The sequence below is a fragment of the Coptis chinensis genome, chromosome 5, assembly GCF_015680905.1.
Source record: "Coptis chinensis isolate HL-2020 chromosome 5, ASM1568090v1, whole genome shotgun sequence".
Taxonomy (NCBI): domain Eukaryota; kingdom Viridiplantae; phylum Streptophyta; class Magnoliopsida; order Ranunculales; family Ranunculaceae; genus Coptis; species Coptis chinensis.
The window spans coordinates 95,696,291-95,709,533 of record NC_141460.1 but is presented as its reverse complement, the minus strand read 5'-3'; the positions used below and the strand labels follow the sequence as shown (position 1 = coordinate 95,709,533).

The window sequence follows — 13,243 nt, the reverse complement described above, 5'->3', positions numbered from 1 at the left end:
TTAATTTAGTATGTAAACATTTATTGTTTTTGGCCATTATCTCTATTACTTATAAGAGGCGTGGGTGAGTGAGCGGATAGAACTGTATGTTGCTTTTATTAACCCGTCTCATATTAGCCAAATACAAGCCATTTGAGCCACACAGAAATCAAAACTAAAGTCAATACAAATCTCTATCTGCTTTTTTTCGGTTATGTTTTAGAGAGAGACCTTACCACTAAAACATGGTACACGTACAGTACTGGCTGTTTTTGTTTTTGGAGATGGAAACATGGTCGGCCTTGGGCCGAAATAATAAACACATATGATTTTTGCACGCGCATATTTGCTAGTATATTTTATGTTTCTTTATCCCAGCCTTAACTTGTTGACATCTTGCAAACTCTGTGGGAGTTCGGTTATGCTGTCCCAAATACAAGCTGTCCTAGTTGTCCAACCAGGTTGAATCATTTTGGACTCGGTAATTATTGTTTTCATATAATTATATAGAAGCCCTTCCCCAGTCACCCAAATCTCCCGTGATTTAAGTCCATAATTAATTGATAACCAACAAGAAAATGAAAGGAATCCAACTTTCCAAGAACGTCGTTGAGCCTTCTTTTTCAGAAAAGGTCGTCATCGCTCATTTGCACGCTGCTTTGTTTCTAGACAAACCACGAAATTGTTAGCTTGTCTCAATGTGATTATTTCTTATTTAGGTTGCATTAAAAAAAGAGCGTTCTTTCTAGCCTCTAGTGTTGACCAGCTCTAAAGTGGAATCACCAGGATCCATGAAGTTTTGGCTAATATTTTAACAAGTTTTGATTTGCTTCATTCATAGTCGCGGCTAAAAACCAACCCATTCCTTCATGAAACACGGGCTGCCAATGAACTATCGGTTTCTTCGATAAGAACTACTCGAAAACCAAACTAAAAAAAAATGAGATTAGTAACTCTTTAATGCCGGCGGGGTTCGAGTCCCAGACTTTTAGTATCATCACCCAAAAGTTTTACCGATTTTACTAATTGGTTTTTACCACTTGATCATGTGCAGACATTTGATTGTCGAGTGAATATTACAAATAAATCATGCTACAATTGAATTAAACTTTGGAAATTATATTCACTTGGCCCGGCCACCTTCATAATATTTTCATTTTGGAAAATTATATGTTGTGTAAATGTCTAAATTTATCCTGATGGATTATTAGGACATTACACCAAGTTAAGACTTAGCTCTTAAGTTAGGGTGATAAGAAGGGGATGGTTTTGGTTGTTGTTAATGGCTACTCTTCATGAGGATAAATATGTCTACGTATCCAGTCTGTGTATTGGAAATGGTAGTGAAAGTTGAGTTAGTAACTTAGGCTAGGATCAATAATCAAACTGGAATCAAGCCACACGTATAGTTCTTGAGAGTGGCTTTTATAGGCATAGAGAGTGCATCAGATGCAACACGTACGTGTACTGATGAGTACAGATGTACAGTCGAGATGAGTGGTACATGGGTAGTAGCTGTAGGTGTTGTCTGAGCTGGCATAGGGTGTAATGATGGTGAGTGGCTGTAATGCTTTGTGTATTACGGTGGGAAGGAGGCTTAATGATAATGTTGGTAATGATGACAATAACAGGAGATGATGTCACAAGGTGGAGTCGAGTGAGGAGTCATTTGAATGTTTGATGTGTATCACGAAGTCTTTAGATATGGCGAGTGCCTGGAGTCGTCTTCGAGTGTGACAGGTATCCATATGTCTGGGGTTGAGCTATGCTGAAAGAGTCATTGCATGTGAGCTGTTTGGGTAAGAACTCACCCGAACACACTAACGATCTTGTTAGGGTGATTGTTATAGAATTGTTGAGACTTTACCTTCAATGGCTGCCTACGTATCCAAATTGTTATCTGGAATCAAGTCTCTCAAATGAACGTCATTCTTTGTTTCAAAGGAATGAGGTATTTATAGGATAATAATGAGAAATATCTTTTCCTTAATTACTAGAAAATCTTCTGTAATTATGTAAAATCTTAATATGGAAGCATATCACTACAAGAAAAAATTAAAGGCTTTATATCATCAGAAAAACAAATGACAAAAAGTCTTTTGTCACTATTTCCAAAAAACCGTCACTAATATTCCCCTCCAGATATGCCTATTTCCACCACATAAAACAGTAACAAATACTTAAAACCGTCACAAAAAAATCCTTATTTTTGTGACTGTTTTGACAAAACAATAATGTAATCATGTTATAACCATCACAAGAAGGACAACTATACATGACGGTTTGGTTAAAACCGTGATGAATATATTTCTTTTTTCAAAAATAATAATAATGAATACACGTGAAAACAAAAACCGGCATTCCACATTGATGTCTTAAAAAAACCGAAGAGTTTCGATATTCGGGGAAATCACAAACTCAGGAAAATATGGCACCTGTACCGCCCTACGTACTCTACTGGCCACTATATTTTTCTCTCTTTTTGGCAATCCACTTCCACGTCCAAATCAAAGTATTCTCGTCCCCACAAAAGAAAAAAAGAAAAGAAAGAAGAAATTGTCATGGATGCTGAGAAAGAGTTAGATATAGCAGTGTTGGATCAGTATATAGCAAAGTTGAATCATTGTGCTCCCGATAACAATTTCAATATGTTATAACAATTTTAATCATAAAAAACCATTTTGGATTAAAGGAGATGAATCTGAGTATACTTGTGAAACTCATTGTATGTTTGAACATCCTCAATGCCTACAATCTTCGAGACTTTATTGTTGTCTATCTTCACCTCACCAAAATCACCCGATTTGTAGGTAGTGAAGAAACTCCTATGGGGTGTGATGTGGTAGAAAACACTTGTATCTACCACCCTCTGTACCCTGGCATGAAGTGCTCAAGCATAACTCGTCACAGTCTGACACAATTCCTACTTCACCTTCTGAAGCGATGTCTGTGACGTCTCTATCGGTGGTGCTTTCTTTCAACTCTAACTTGTCTTCATGTACGATATTAATCTTCTTATCCCTCTTCAATTCTATGCATTTATACTTGAAGTGGCCATGGATTCCGAAATGATTACACGACAAGTCTTTCTTAGGAGGTCTGCTCGCGCTCCTAGATTATCTTTTGTCATCACCTCTAGAAAACCAGTCATGAAAAAAGTGATCAAGAGTCACACTTTTTTTCATTATAAATTCACTATTGCTGGAGTAAAGATTTTTAAGGTAGTAAAGATTTGTGTATGTTGGAGTAAAACACAATCGCATATTTCACCACTATATATACTAGTAAACGGGCACGTGCGTTGCACGTGCTAGCAATGAAAAATGTGGCGGAAAAAATGAAAGGAAAGAAAAACACTTGAATACGTTAGTTTTATTCTTTGTTTGATACGTTTTTTGCTGTTTTAAATAAGTTTCGTCAAGAGAATGGAGACAAAATATTAATTTTTCCATAAACATTACCATTACGTTGTTACCTACTTGGTAATCGTTTGGACAAAATGAGTATCTAATCCTTCATCCTTGAAACTTCTTAATTTTTCTTAGCCATTTTGCTTTGAGCTACCAAGGCATGACACACCCAACAAAAGCTTGAACTGCAAGTTGATTGTGAATCAGGTTAAACTATATGATTCCTCACATAAGGAAGAACTGCAATATGCATTATTTTTTGTTTGTTTTATGTAATATATGTTCTCATCTAGCTAGTTAACACAAAGTTACATTTTCCATTCATATATATTTACCAAAAATAATTGAGAGGGATAAATTAAAGAAAGGGCAAAAAGAAAGTGTGATATAGTTGTAGTCCAAATTTTAGCAGCTTGCAAAGTCGCAAACTAAAAATCGGTTGTTCTCCAGGAGTTTTCCGTTATGTTGAAGTCCTAGATTAAGCGACACATCACTGGAACTAATTCCAAATCTTTAAAGTGAGGACTCAATATATGTATTAGCACCAGAGTGGTTCCAAAATCAACTTGAACAGTACTGCCACGCTTGCACCTGGCGTCGACTGCCATTTGGTGGTGACGCTGTGACTTGGTTGGTGACATGTCATTGTACTTGGTAGTGGTGGTGACTTGGGAAATGGAAAAAATTTATTCATAACTGTCAATATTTCATAGACGTCATGATAAAAAATTCATAGTGCTCCTCATGACTGGTGAACCTTCATATTTGTACAGACAAAGCAGGAGCATCCAATTCACATATGTGGTATAGTTCATATATGCACTGGAGGAAAAGTGGGAATACTGTGATAGTGGGTGCACATTTGTTATTGGCACTGAGTTGCTCTCCTCGTACTACATGGGATTATGGGAAATGGAGTTTGAATCTTGCTGGTATGATGATGATTACGTTTATAACGACCTGAGGAGACACCAATGATTGGACACTAATTAGGCAATTCGATAGTCACTTCCCAAGTTCTAATTAAAAGGTCGAGAACATGCTATAAGGGCATAAGTTAAAACATATATAAGGCTGATTATGTGCTTGAAAGCTATTCGGAGAGGAAACACTCATACCTCTATAGGAGAGATAGACTGCATGATAATAAAATGTAACAATAAAAAAAACATGATATTAACTCAAACAATGATTTTGAACAAAATTTTCAGGCTTTGTGTCTGTCAAAATATCTATGTTCATATTTTCTTTACCAAGCGTGAGTGTAACTTTGTACAACCACTCGAGGCTTTTGTATGAAATAAAATAAATAATTGATTAATTATTATAATCTAATAAAAAATTTAAAAAGATATCGTCCGAGAAAAAGAGAGGAATAGTTGCGCAATTTGTAGCCCGTTTTGCCTTTTTCTTTATTTTTGTTTTTCCCCTCTACTACGCTTGTATGATTTTCTTGGATACTTAATAAATTATACCTTTGTATAAAAATAAGCTAAAAACAATAGTTATAAAGCGCACAACTTAGAAAATGCAGAGGTGTATGCAAATTAAAACTGCCGGTGTAAATTGCTTTCGAAGAATGAACGGACGAAATACTAATACAACTACACATTCTACCGGGCATAATAATTACTTTGATCCATATAACAAATTTAACTTCCATTAACTTTCTTACAATCCGATCTAATTTCTCCACTTGCTTCTGTCAATAGGCTAATGTTGCCCATATTAATCATAGACTGTGCAAAGCTCAAAAAATGCGGTCCGATTATTATTGACAAAGTTGTTAACAATGACAATGGTGGCAGCTCGATGGTTGAAAACAACTCTTGATCTGATTGGAGAAGGCCTTGATTATTTTGAAGGTTGCTGAAATAGTTGTTGTCAAAATTGTTTGGCGTGGTAAGGTCTAGATTAGCCAGAGTGCTTCCACTCCCATTTTGAGGACATGTTTGGCGAAGAGTAGCTAGGTATGACGAGGCTAATGTTTGATCGAGGATTTCTGTTCCAATCGAAATGGACCCTGTTCCAATATTATCTAAGTTGAAGGATTCGGACAACGGGAGCATCTAAAGCACAGCTGAAGTGCATCGTCATATTAAGCAACAATGGTTATACTACATGGTAGGCGTGGCTGCAAATCGAATCGTGAGGGGGCCTTTCAAAGAAAGTGTTTGTTTACCAATATCATAACAAACACTATTACATGGCAGAGCAAATCTAGTAGACATTAGTAACATCACTGCTGCATTACAAATTAAATTCCAAGAACAAAATATCTAATAACCATAAATAATAAAACAATAGTAAGTTTAGTACAATAATAATAACGACATAGTCCAATCCATCTTCAGCATTCAGTCCTATTACCGTTTACATGCTCCAATCTCAAACCACAACATTGATATCCATCAGAAACTGAGTTGCTCCCCCCTGAACAATCCCGTATTTTGTTCTCTCCCTCACCGCTATCAAGCCTCTCAGGGTTTAATACCCCCGAATGGCCATCTTCAACTTGGTCATTTTCGAGAATGGATGTAAGTTCTTCTCCGTACAACTCTTTCAAATCCACCTGTTTCAGCGTAAAAACTTCGGTAGAAATACTTCACTTCACATTCAAATAGAAATAAATGCTTATATAAAAGCACATTATATACTATTCTTACTAAGATAAAGCATTGCAAGGTTCCAACTTCCAACTGGGAACTCCTAACTACTACCATGGGGATTCTTGCGGTTTTCCTTTTAGACTAAATGGATATGTTAGAAAACATCATTTCAGATGGTTCTAATGTTGTACGCAAACTCCAATTACATTAAAGAGAATGGACACATTGAACATAGCATAATAAGCGAACTATATATCTATCACAGCAGGATACAAAATTTGAAGTATAAACATTTACGTACGATAAGAGAAAAAGCTGTGCACTAAGTGGAAAGATATATAATCACTAACCTTAATTGAACTATTTTCCATTTCGATATTCTGGCACTCCTCAGCAAGTCTCAGAAGATCTGTTTTTAGAGTATTATTCTCGTTGTTCAATTTCTTCAGCTTTGTTTGTAAATCTCCACATTCTGCTTGGTAAAACAAATAACGAAATGAAAAAAAAGACAAAAAGGCAGTCTAGGCAGCCTCAGAAAGTTTGACCACACCAACTGACCCGTGGAGAAAATTTTCATTGGAGGAATGTTTTTCTGGTAATGCAGATTTAGCATCCATAATCTTGAAAAGCAAAGAACTCGAGCTCTACAGAAACAGATATACTCTGAGAATTGTGCATTTGAAATGAACCTTCCTGATGGGAAATCGCCTTTTCTCATGTAGATGAGGATCGAGAATCAAACTCAAGACGGACCAACCACTAAAGAGGGCATAACGGATGAAGTGACTTGTGTTGTAGCTACTCCCAGAGGATCCGATGTGAGGATAACGGAGAAGAAATCAGATGTGATGGAAGACGAACACCAAGCTGTCAAGCCCTCTCGTAGGTTATCCTCAAGAATAAGCACTCAAAACAGGAAGGCTGTTGTTGTCCCTTAAGCTAACAATGGATTGCAAAGCTGTGAATTATCTGATATTTGCAACGTTAATACATGTTCAGGCAATAGCATGGCCGAGTATAGAGAAAGTCTACCCATGGCAATTGAAGAGGAAGTGAAGAAGAACTCAGACTCCCATTTTCATCCAGTGTCATCGTTGGATAAAGCTGATATCGATGCTCTTCGTGAATGTAGTGGAAATAAAACTAAAACTACTAATGAAGTGGAACGTTAATACATGTTCAGGCAATAGCATGGCCGAGTATAGAGAAAGTCTACCCATGGCAATTGAAGAGGAAGTGAAGAAGAACTCAGACTCCCATTTTCATCCACTGTCATCGTTGGGTAAAGCTGATAGCGATGCTCTTCGTGAATGTAGTGGAAAAAAAAAACAACGATTCATTGAATGATAGCATAATAATGACATGAAAAAAAGTTAAATGTAAAGCATTCATAGCATCAGCATCGTCTGAAAGCAAGATCATGAAGGTATAATAACTATGTTTAGTTAAGGCTTCGTTTTTAACTAAAAGTTTTATGTTATTTCTTGAGACACACCTCGACAATGGCACGTATAACTGGCCATGGGTGAAAACATGATCATGACTTTCATCAAGTAACTTGTCCAACGACAGTGGTGTGTTTGAGGAAAAGCACCTGTTCTGGAGTTAACTTTGAAACCGACTTTGTTAGCGCTGAAAAGCAACATGCAATGAGTGAATAAACAAAAAGACATCTGATAAAAAATTCAACGGAAATTTGAATGATATGATTAAGAAGGTATACGTGAGTGGAAGTCCCAACTGAAATTCCCAGACTCCTTGAAGAGCTGCTCAAAGTGAGGCTTGTAGTACAGAAATCCCTACAGTGAAGAATAGTTGTTCAGCTGAAACAAAGAACCAAATTTGTATTAGTATATCTCGTAGTATGATGTAATAACTAACGTTCAAGCATATCTTACCTCCCAAATTTTATCATCCTTGTACTCTTCAAGCTGTTCAGAGTTATTTTTCATATTAACAATGATTCTGAAAGAAAAGATAGTTTTACAAAAGAAAAAAATAATTAGAAATCACAAATATTCTGAAGCATACCTGGCTGCAGCAATCTGTAATTGACAAAGTGAGATATCAGCAATTAATGAGCTCTGCATCCAGGCAGTAGTGAATCTGCCTGAGTTCCCCACAAATAGGAGGAGAAAGCCCGTCATCCTGATTAGCAAGAGTTAGATCATTGATGCTAACGAAGATGACTTGCCAGATCCTATGTCGGAAGTTAGGCCAGTATCAATCTTAAATGAAATACCAGTTTCAGAAATAGTATTTCCATGCTGAAGAAACAGCCATACTTGCTGAAGCGACAGTTGAAGCGTGAGAAGATGAGACACGGAGTAGGGAGGCTGATGAAGAAATACATTGTGAGAGTTTGTAGCTCTCGCCTCGAGGTGCATATAGAGGGCACTGCGGACATAACGAACAGAATTGTGGGGCCTTCAAGCACCAGAAACGAAATGGACAGCATGGTTGGCAAGCAGCTGTGATCGATGATTAATACTTATAGGTATGTGTGGCATGTTCCAGATGTGGAGGGCCACATCCATGTACCTCATGAGGTGTTCATAGTTGCAGATGAGTAAACAACATCCATTGCCTTGTGTATCGCTTCCCGCTTTTCCAGTTACTGTTTGTGGGTGGGCATTGATACCGCAGCATGCTTCATTGCCTGTACCCACTCGCTGATCTCCTCCAGGTAACATTTAAGAGGGTTAGGATTAAATTAAATGAACCATTGAACCCCTTTTTATTAATAGAATTAACATACAACAATAACAAAGCAATAATTTTTTTTGTTATACATACAAATAGTACAACAGCATACATATATCGTAACAAAAGAACATAAACCATCAAAGGAGTTTGTGTAGTGTAATCTACTAAGTAAATATTAGGATCTAAAATTAGATTAAATGGAAAACGGACGATGCTGCTATTGATCTGACCCATAAGGAATTGCCTAAGAATTATTTGATGACTTCAATCTTCAGTCCTATAAACAAAGTGAATTTGGATATGGTTTTAGTTATTAAAAATAATCTTGTAGAATAATAGTGGAATGATATATATATATTTTTATCTTAAGTCAAGTTTAAAAACCTTATATTCTTTTATCTTGCGTACCCTTTTAGAAGGAGTTCTTTTAGCTGAAGTTTGGGAAGGTTAATTTGAAACGCCAATCGGCGCTTGAGATTCTTAACAGCAACATTCTTCACGTTAAAACCAATATTGAATTAGAGGTTAGTATTTGTATTTATTTATCTTTGGATGCCGAGAGTAATAGTTATTACTTTAGGTACTTGCTTGTTTCGTCACTGTAGTAGTGTAACTCACAGCCAAAGAAAACCAAAAGAAGGCCACAAAGTAACTTGAAAAAGGAAGGATTCAGTGAACAGTCTCTTAGATTCTGAGTTATATAGATTGTCTTTGATCCTATCCCCAGATCTTCTTGGTGTCCTCTTTTCATTGGACAGTGCAGATAGATATTATCTCCAAGCCAGCAAGTGCGTAGTAATTCATCAACTACAATTTATTCACTTGGACCAAACAATAGTTCTAAGGAAGTATCATTCCTAAAACTATAGATTGATGACCATGAATAAAGCAATAATAATAGTTGTGTGCCTGGAAGTATCATTGAATGTAATCCCTGGTTGTACTGTTGTACTCTATCTTTGACAATATATCAAATCAAACCCCAATCACCCCCCACGCGTTCATTTTTATCTTTGATCATTATTAGTACACATACCATACATATATATATAAAGTTAAGAACATGAAAGCCCAGCAAACCCCGCACGCGCATAGCTTTAGAACATGAAAGATACAACACTTATACGTCGACAACAATCAACAATATAGAAATAATGTATTTTCTTTCCATCGATTATAGAGATTATAAAAAGAAAATACAATTAAAAGTTGCTTACCCGCAATTGGCTATCGGACAGAGGATAGGAAACTGGCGTAAGCAATTATGGAGGTTGATTGACGCGGGAGTTACAGTTTCGTTTTAAATAGGCATCACTTCTTTTGCTTCAACTGCCTGGTGCAGTCCATTACTCCATCGTCTTCCCTGCATGAACATTAGGTAGAACATCAAGCATAGAATCCCTGTTCGACACCATCACGAGAGCGACTTTTGATGTTATATGTGTCAGTAACATAAACACCATTGTTCTAACCTTAGGCAGAACATACAGTAACATAAAAACATTAATTCTAACCTTCCAACCCCTCTTTTGATAGACCCCATTGTTCTGCCACCATCACGATTCACGAGAGCGACTTCCCTCAGGAAAGATATGAACCCATACACCATTGTTCAGTTTTGAAAGTGGCATAATGGCATATCCATTCCCTAGAAAAATTCAGAAACTAATAATAAGTTACAACAAATATCATATAACACCAATATAACAGCCAAGAAGGCTGCTTCACATCCGTTCATTATTTGGTCAAAAATTTTTTACATTGGATCAACAGAGCATCACCTTTTTTATTTTGTTTTATTTTGATTGCCAACAGAATGACATGAATGAGAGGAAACCTGAAAACGAAGAAGAACTAAGCAAATATAACCTAAGACCGTGATATTTCCCTTGAGATCTTAGTAAATACTATTTTTGTTTCTAGATACAGAGATGAGAAAGGGAATATGGAAACAAAGATGTCTTCTTCAACAAAAACACTCTACCAGAACCAAACACTATAATCAAATAGAACCAATCAGTTAGATAAGTTTCTGAATGATTAAAAACCTTGACCCACGGACAAACAAACGAGCAACGAGGGATTGAAAAGGAAATTCTATCAAAAGACGAACATTGCTTGGTTACTGTATACCCAGAGTAATAAATGTACAATACCAAATTAATCCATATCCATCATATCAGTTGTAACTGCGAATCCACGTCGTTCATAACAATTAATCATACTACGGACTAAATGTGCTTTGGCTGGTAATAACTAATAATACTTTTTTTGGTTCAAATGGGTTGGAACTTAAGAGTGTCAAGTGATAACACCATTGTCAATACAATTGCCAACACTGAGATTTTGCAAAGTTATCATACAGGGGCTATGAGCGTGCAAGTGCAACATAAACTCCGATCTCAATGTAGAACACATGATAAAGATGATGCTAAGAGTGCTCATAAGTCATAATCAACATCAATACTTTGATATAATTGTAATTAAAGGCTTTAAATGCACTTACCCTTTGATAGGGACTTGGAGGCTCAGCATTGATAATGTCTTGATCCAATTGCCTTCGGAACAATTGCAACAATAACGACGCGGCAATATTCTGAAACTGGAACAATTGCAAAATTAAAAGTTAAAAGCCAAAAAAAGTTTGAAATAGAAATAAACCATTGAAACGTTTAGAAAACAACAGTAAATAGAAAAAATTAACGAAAATCTTATTACTTTTAGTTTCTATTGCCTGCGAACTAACTGAGCAGTTTTTTTTTTTTGAACGGTGATGGGAAGAGATAGATGGAAAGGTAAAAGAGAGAACGGTGATGGGAAGAGATAGATGGAAAGATAAAAGAAAGACTGCATGTTGGGTAAGAATTAAATAAAAATGTGAAATAGGAGAAGAAGAAGAACTTACCTATTATCTGACACCGAACAATGCTTTGTTTTGGGCAAAACGGTGTGACTGTTCTGAAAGAAACTTTAGTTGAGTGGGTGAAACTCCTTTTGATTTAATTGGGAAACCGCAAAACGGCGTCTCGTTTCTTTTCTGAAGACGTTGAGTTTTATAGTTTTGGAAATATTTTAAATTACCGATTTACCCTTCAAACTTGAAGTTTAGAAAATTCCGTGGGTGAAACTTTTGGGTATCCTTTTGATTTAAAAACTTGGTCTAAAAAAGAGAATACGGGAACTAATAACAGGGGCAAGTTTTCCCATTATATATAAGATTACCGATTTACCCTTCAAACTTGAAGTTTAGAAAATTCTGTAGGTGAAACTTTTGGGTATCCTTTTGATTTAAAAACTTGGTCTAAAAAAGAGAATACGGGAACTAATAACAGGGGCAAGTTTTCCCATTATATATAAGATATATATATATATATATATATATATATATATATATATATATATATATATATATATATATATATAGTGGTGAAATATGCGATTGTGTTTTACTCCAACATACACAAATCTTTACTACCTTAAAAATCTTAAATATATATAAATATATTTCATTGAATACCCAATTCAAACCGATTCAAACCCAATATAAACATACACAGTACAACATATATATATAAATCGTATATTTCATTATTTTTACCGATTCAAACCAAAATAGTGAAATACCCATATTACACTTAAATACCAATTTGAATCCATTGAATACCCAATCTATCTAACCCCAATACACCCTCCATTACTTCATATATCCAAACCAAAACACGACAATTTAAACTCCAATTTGAATCTTACCAATCTTGTCGAAGTTGAAGCATTTGCTAGTATTTTATGGACAAAAATGTGATTTGATTCCATAATTACTGTGAGAAAGAAACTCCAAAAACAAAAAACAAAATGTGATAAAGAAGAAAACAAAAATGAAATTAAAGTACTCTTCAGAAAGATGCATGGTCCATTCCATATTGACGTGAAATTTTTTTTTTTGAGAAAAAAACATGGTCCATATGTTTGGTGAATCTTTCTAATTCTTGTTTGAAATTTTTATGCGAAGGATGTCTTGCTTCTCATGGTGTTTCTTAAAATCTTTTGTATGGGTTTGTTTAAGCTTTTCCTCTTTCATCCACTTTATGCTATGATATCGAGTCCATCTTTTGGCATTCAACAGCAGAAGTGGAGACCGTTGCTGATATTTTACATCATTATCTAGAGTTTAAAGCTCTGGAAGATGAGTTGGTGAAATATGCACATGATGATATTGCTACTGATTGCCTTATTGATGGCTTGACTGATGGTTCAAGCAGTTATTCAAGGACTATGGAGCAATTGCTTCTATTATGTAATACATAGCTTCATAGCCTTATAAATGGATTGCAATATACATAGCTTGCTTCATACGTACGCTTTATTGTCGAGTCTGCTTGTGTGACTTTTAGATGTTATTTTCATGTGGAGAAAACTATAAAAGATTAACATTGAAAGTAAAAATTGTCTCGTTTTTTTTTTTTTTTTTTTTTGTGAAAATTTTATTGATAATGATAACGAGTTTTACAAATAATTAGGACAAGTGTACAACAAGTTGTG

The 13,243-nt window shown here is 35.6% G+C and overlaps 1 protein-coding gene across 11 annotated transcripts; it reads right to left on the bottom strand.

The window, feature by feature from the left end:
* Window positions 1–5,548: 5,548 nt before the first annotated feature.
* Window positions 5,549–11,732, bottom strand: LOC147500468 (uncharacterized). 11 transcript variants are annotated; one of them, XR_015196371.1, is made up of 10 exons: window positions 11,610–11,732; window positions 11,211–11,306; window positions 10,219–10,352; window positions 9,922–10,105; window positions 8,241–8,675; window positions 8,030–8,146; window positions 7,897–7,929; window positions 7,722–7,821; window positions 7,494–7,630; window positions 5,549–5,961 (listed from the first exon to the last, which is right to left on the bottom strand). XR_015196371.1 is itself a non-coding variant. In XM_086562093.1 (6 exons), exons 1-4 carry the CDS (start codon window positions 8,349–8,351, stop codon window positions 7,798–7,800), a joined length of 276 nt encoding a protein of 91 aa, XP_086418219.1. In that variant the 5' UTR covers window positions 8,352–8,374; the 3' UTR covers window positions 6,754–7,300; window positions 7,494–7,630; window positions 7,722–7,797. The 11 variants fall into 11 exon arrangements, 3 of the variants coding, with proteins under 3 accessions (XP_086418218.1, XP_086418219.1, XP_086418220.1); XR_015196369.1 differs by having other exon boundaries at window positions 8,241–8,678; window positions 11,610–11,730; XR_015196375.1 differs by having other exon boundaries at window positions 7,593–7,630; window positions 11,610–11,730.
* Between the last annotated feature and the right edge of the window lie 1,511 nt (window positions 11,733–13,243).

Bases quoted from the DNA above. Each gene is read 5' to 3' on its own strand.
- LOC147500468 (XM_086562092.1), bottom strand. From the start codon at position 6,611: ATGCTAAATCTGCATTACCAGAAAAACATTCCTCCAATGAAAATTTTC. The intron at 6,471-6,556 runs GTCAGTTGGTGT...TTTACCAAGCAG, and splicing joins AATGAAAATTTTCTCCACGG to AATGTGGAGATTTACAAACA. The intron at 5,962-6,348 runs GTTAGTGATTAT...ACGCTGAAACAG, and splicing joins TGGAAAATAGTTCAATTAAG to GTGGATTTGAAAGAGTTGTA.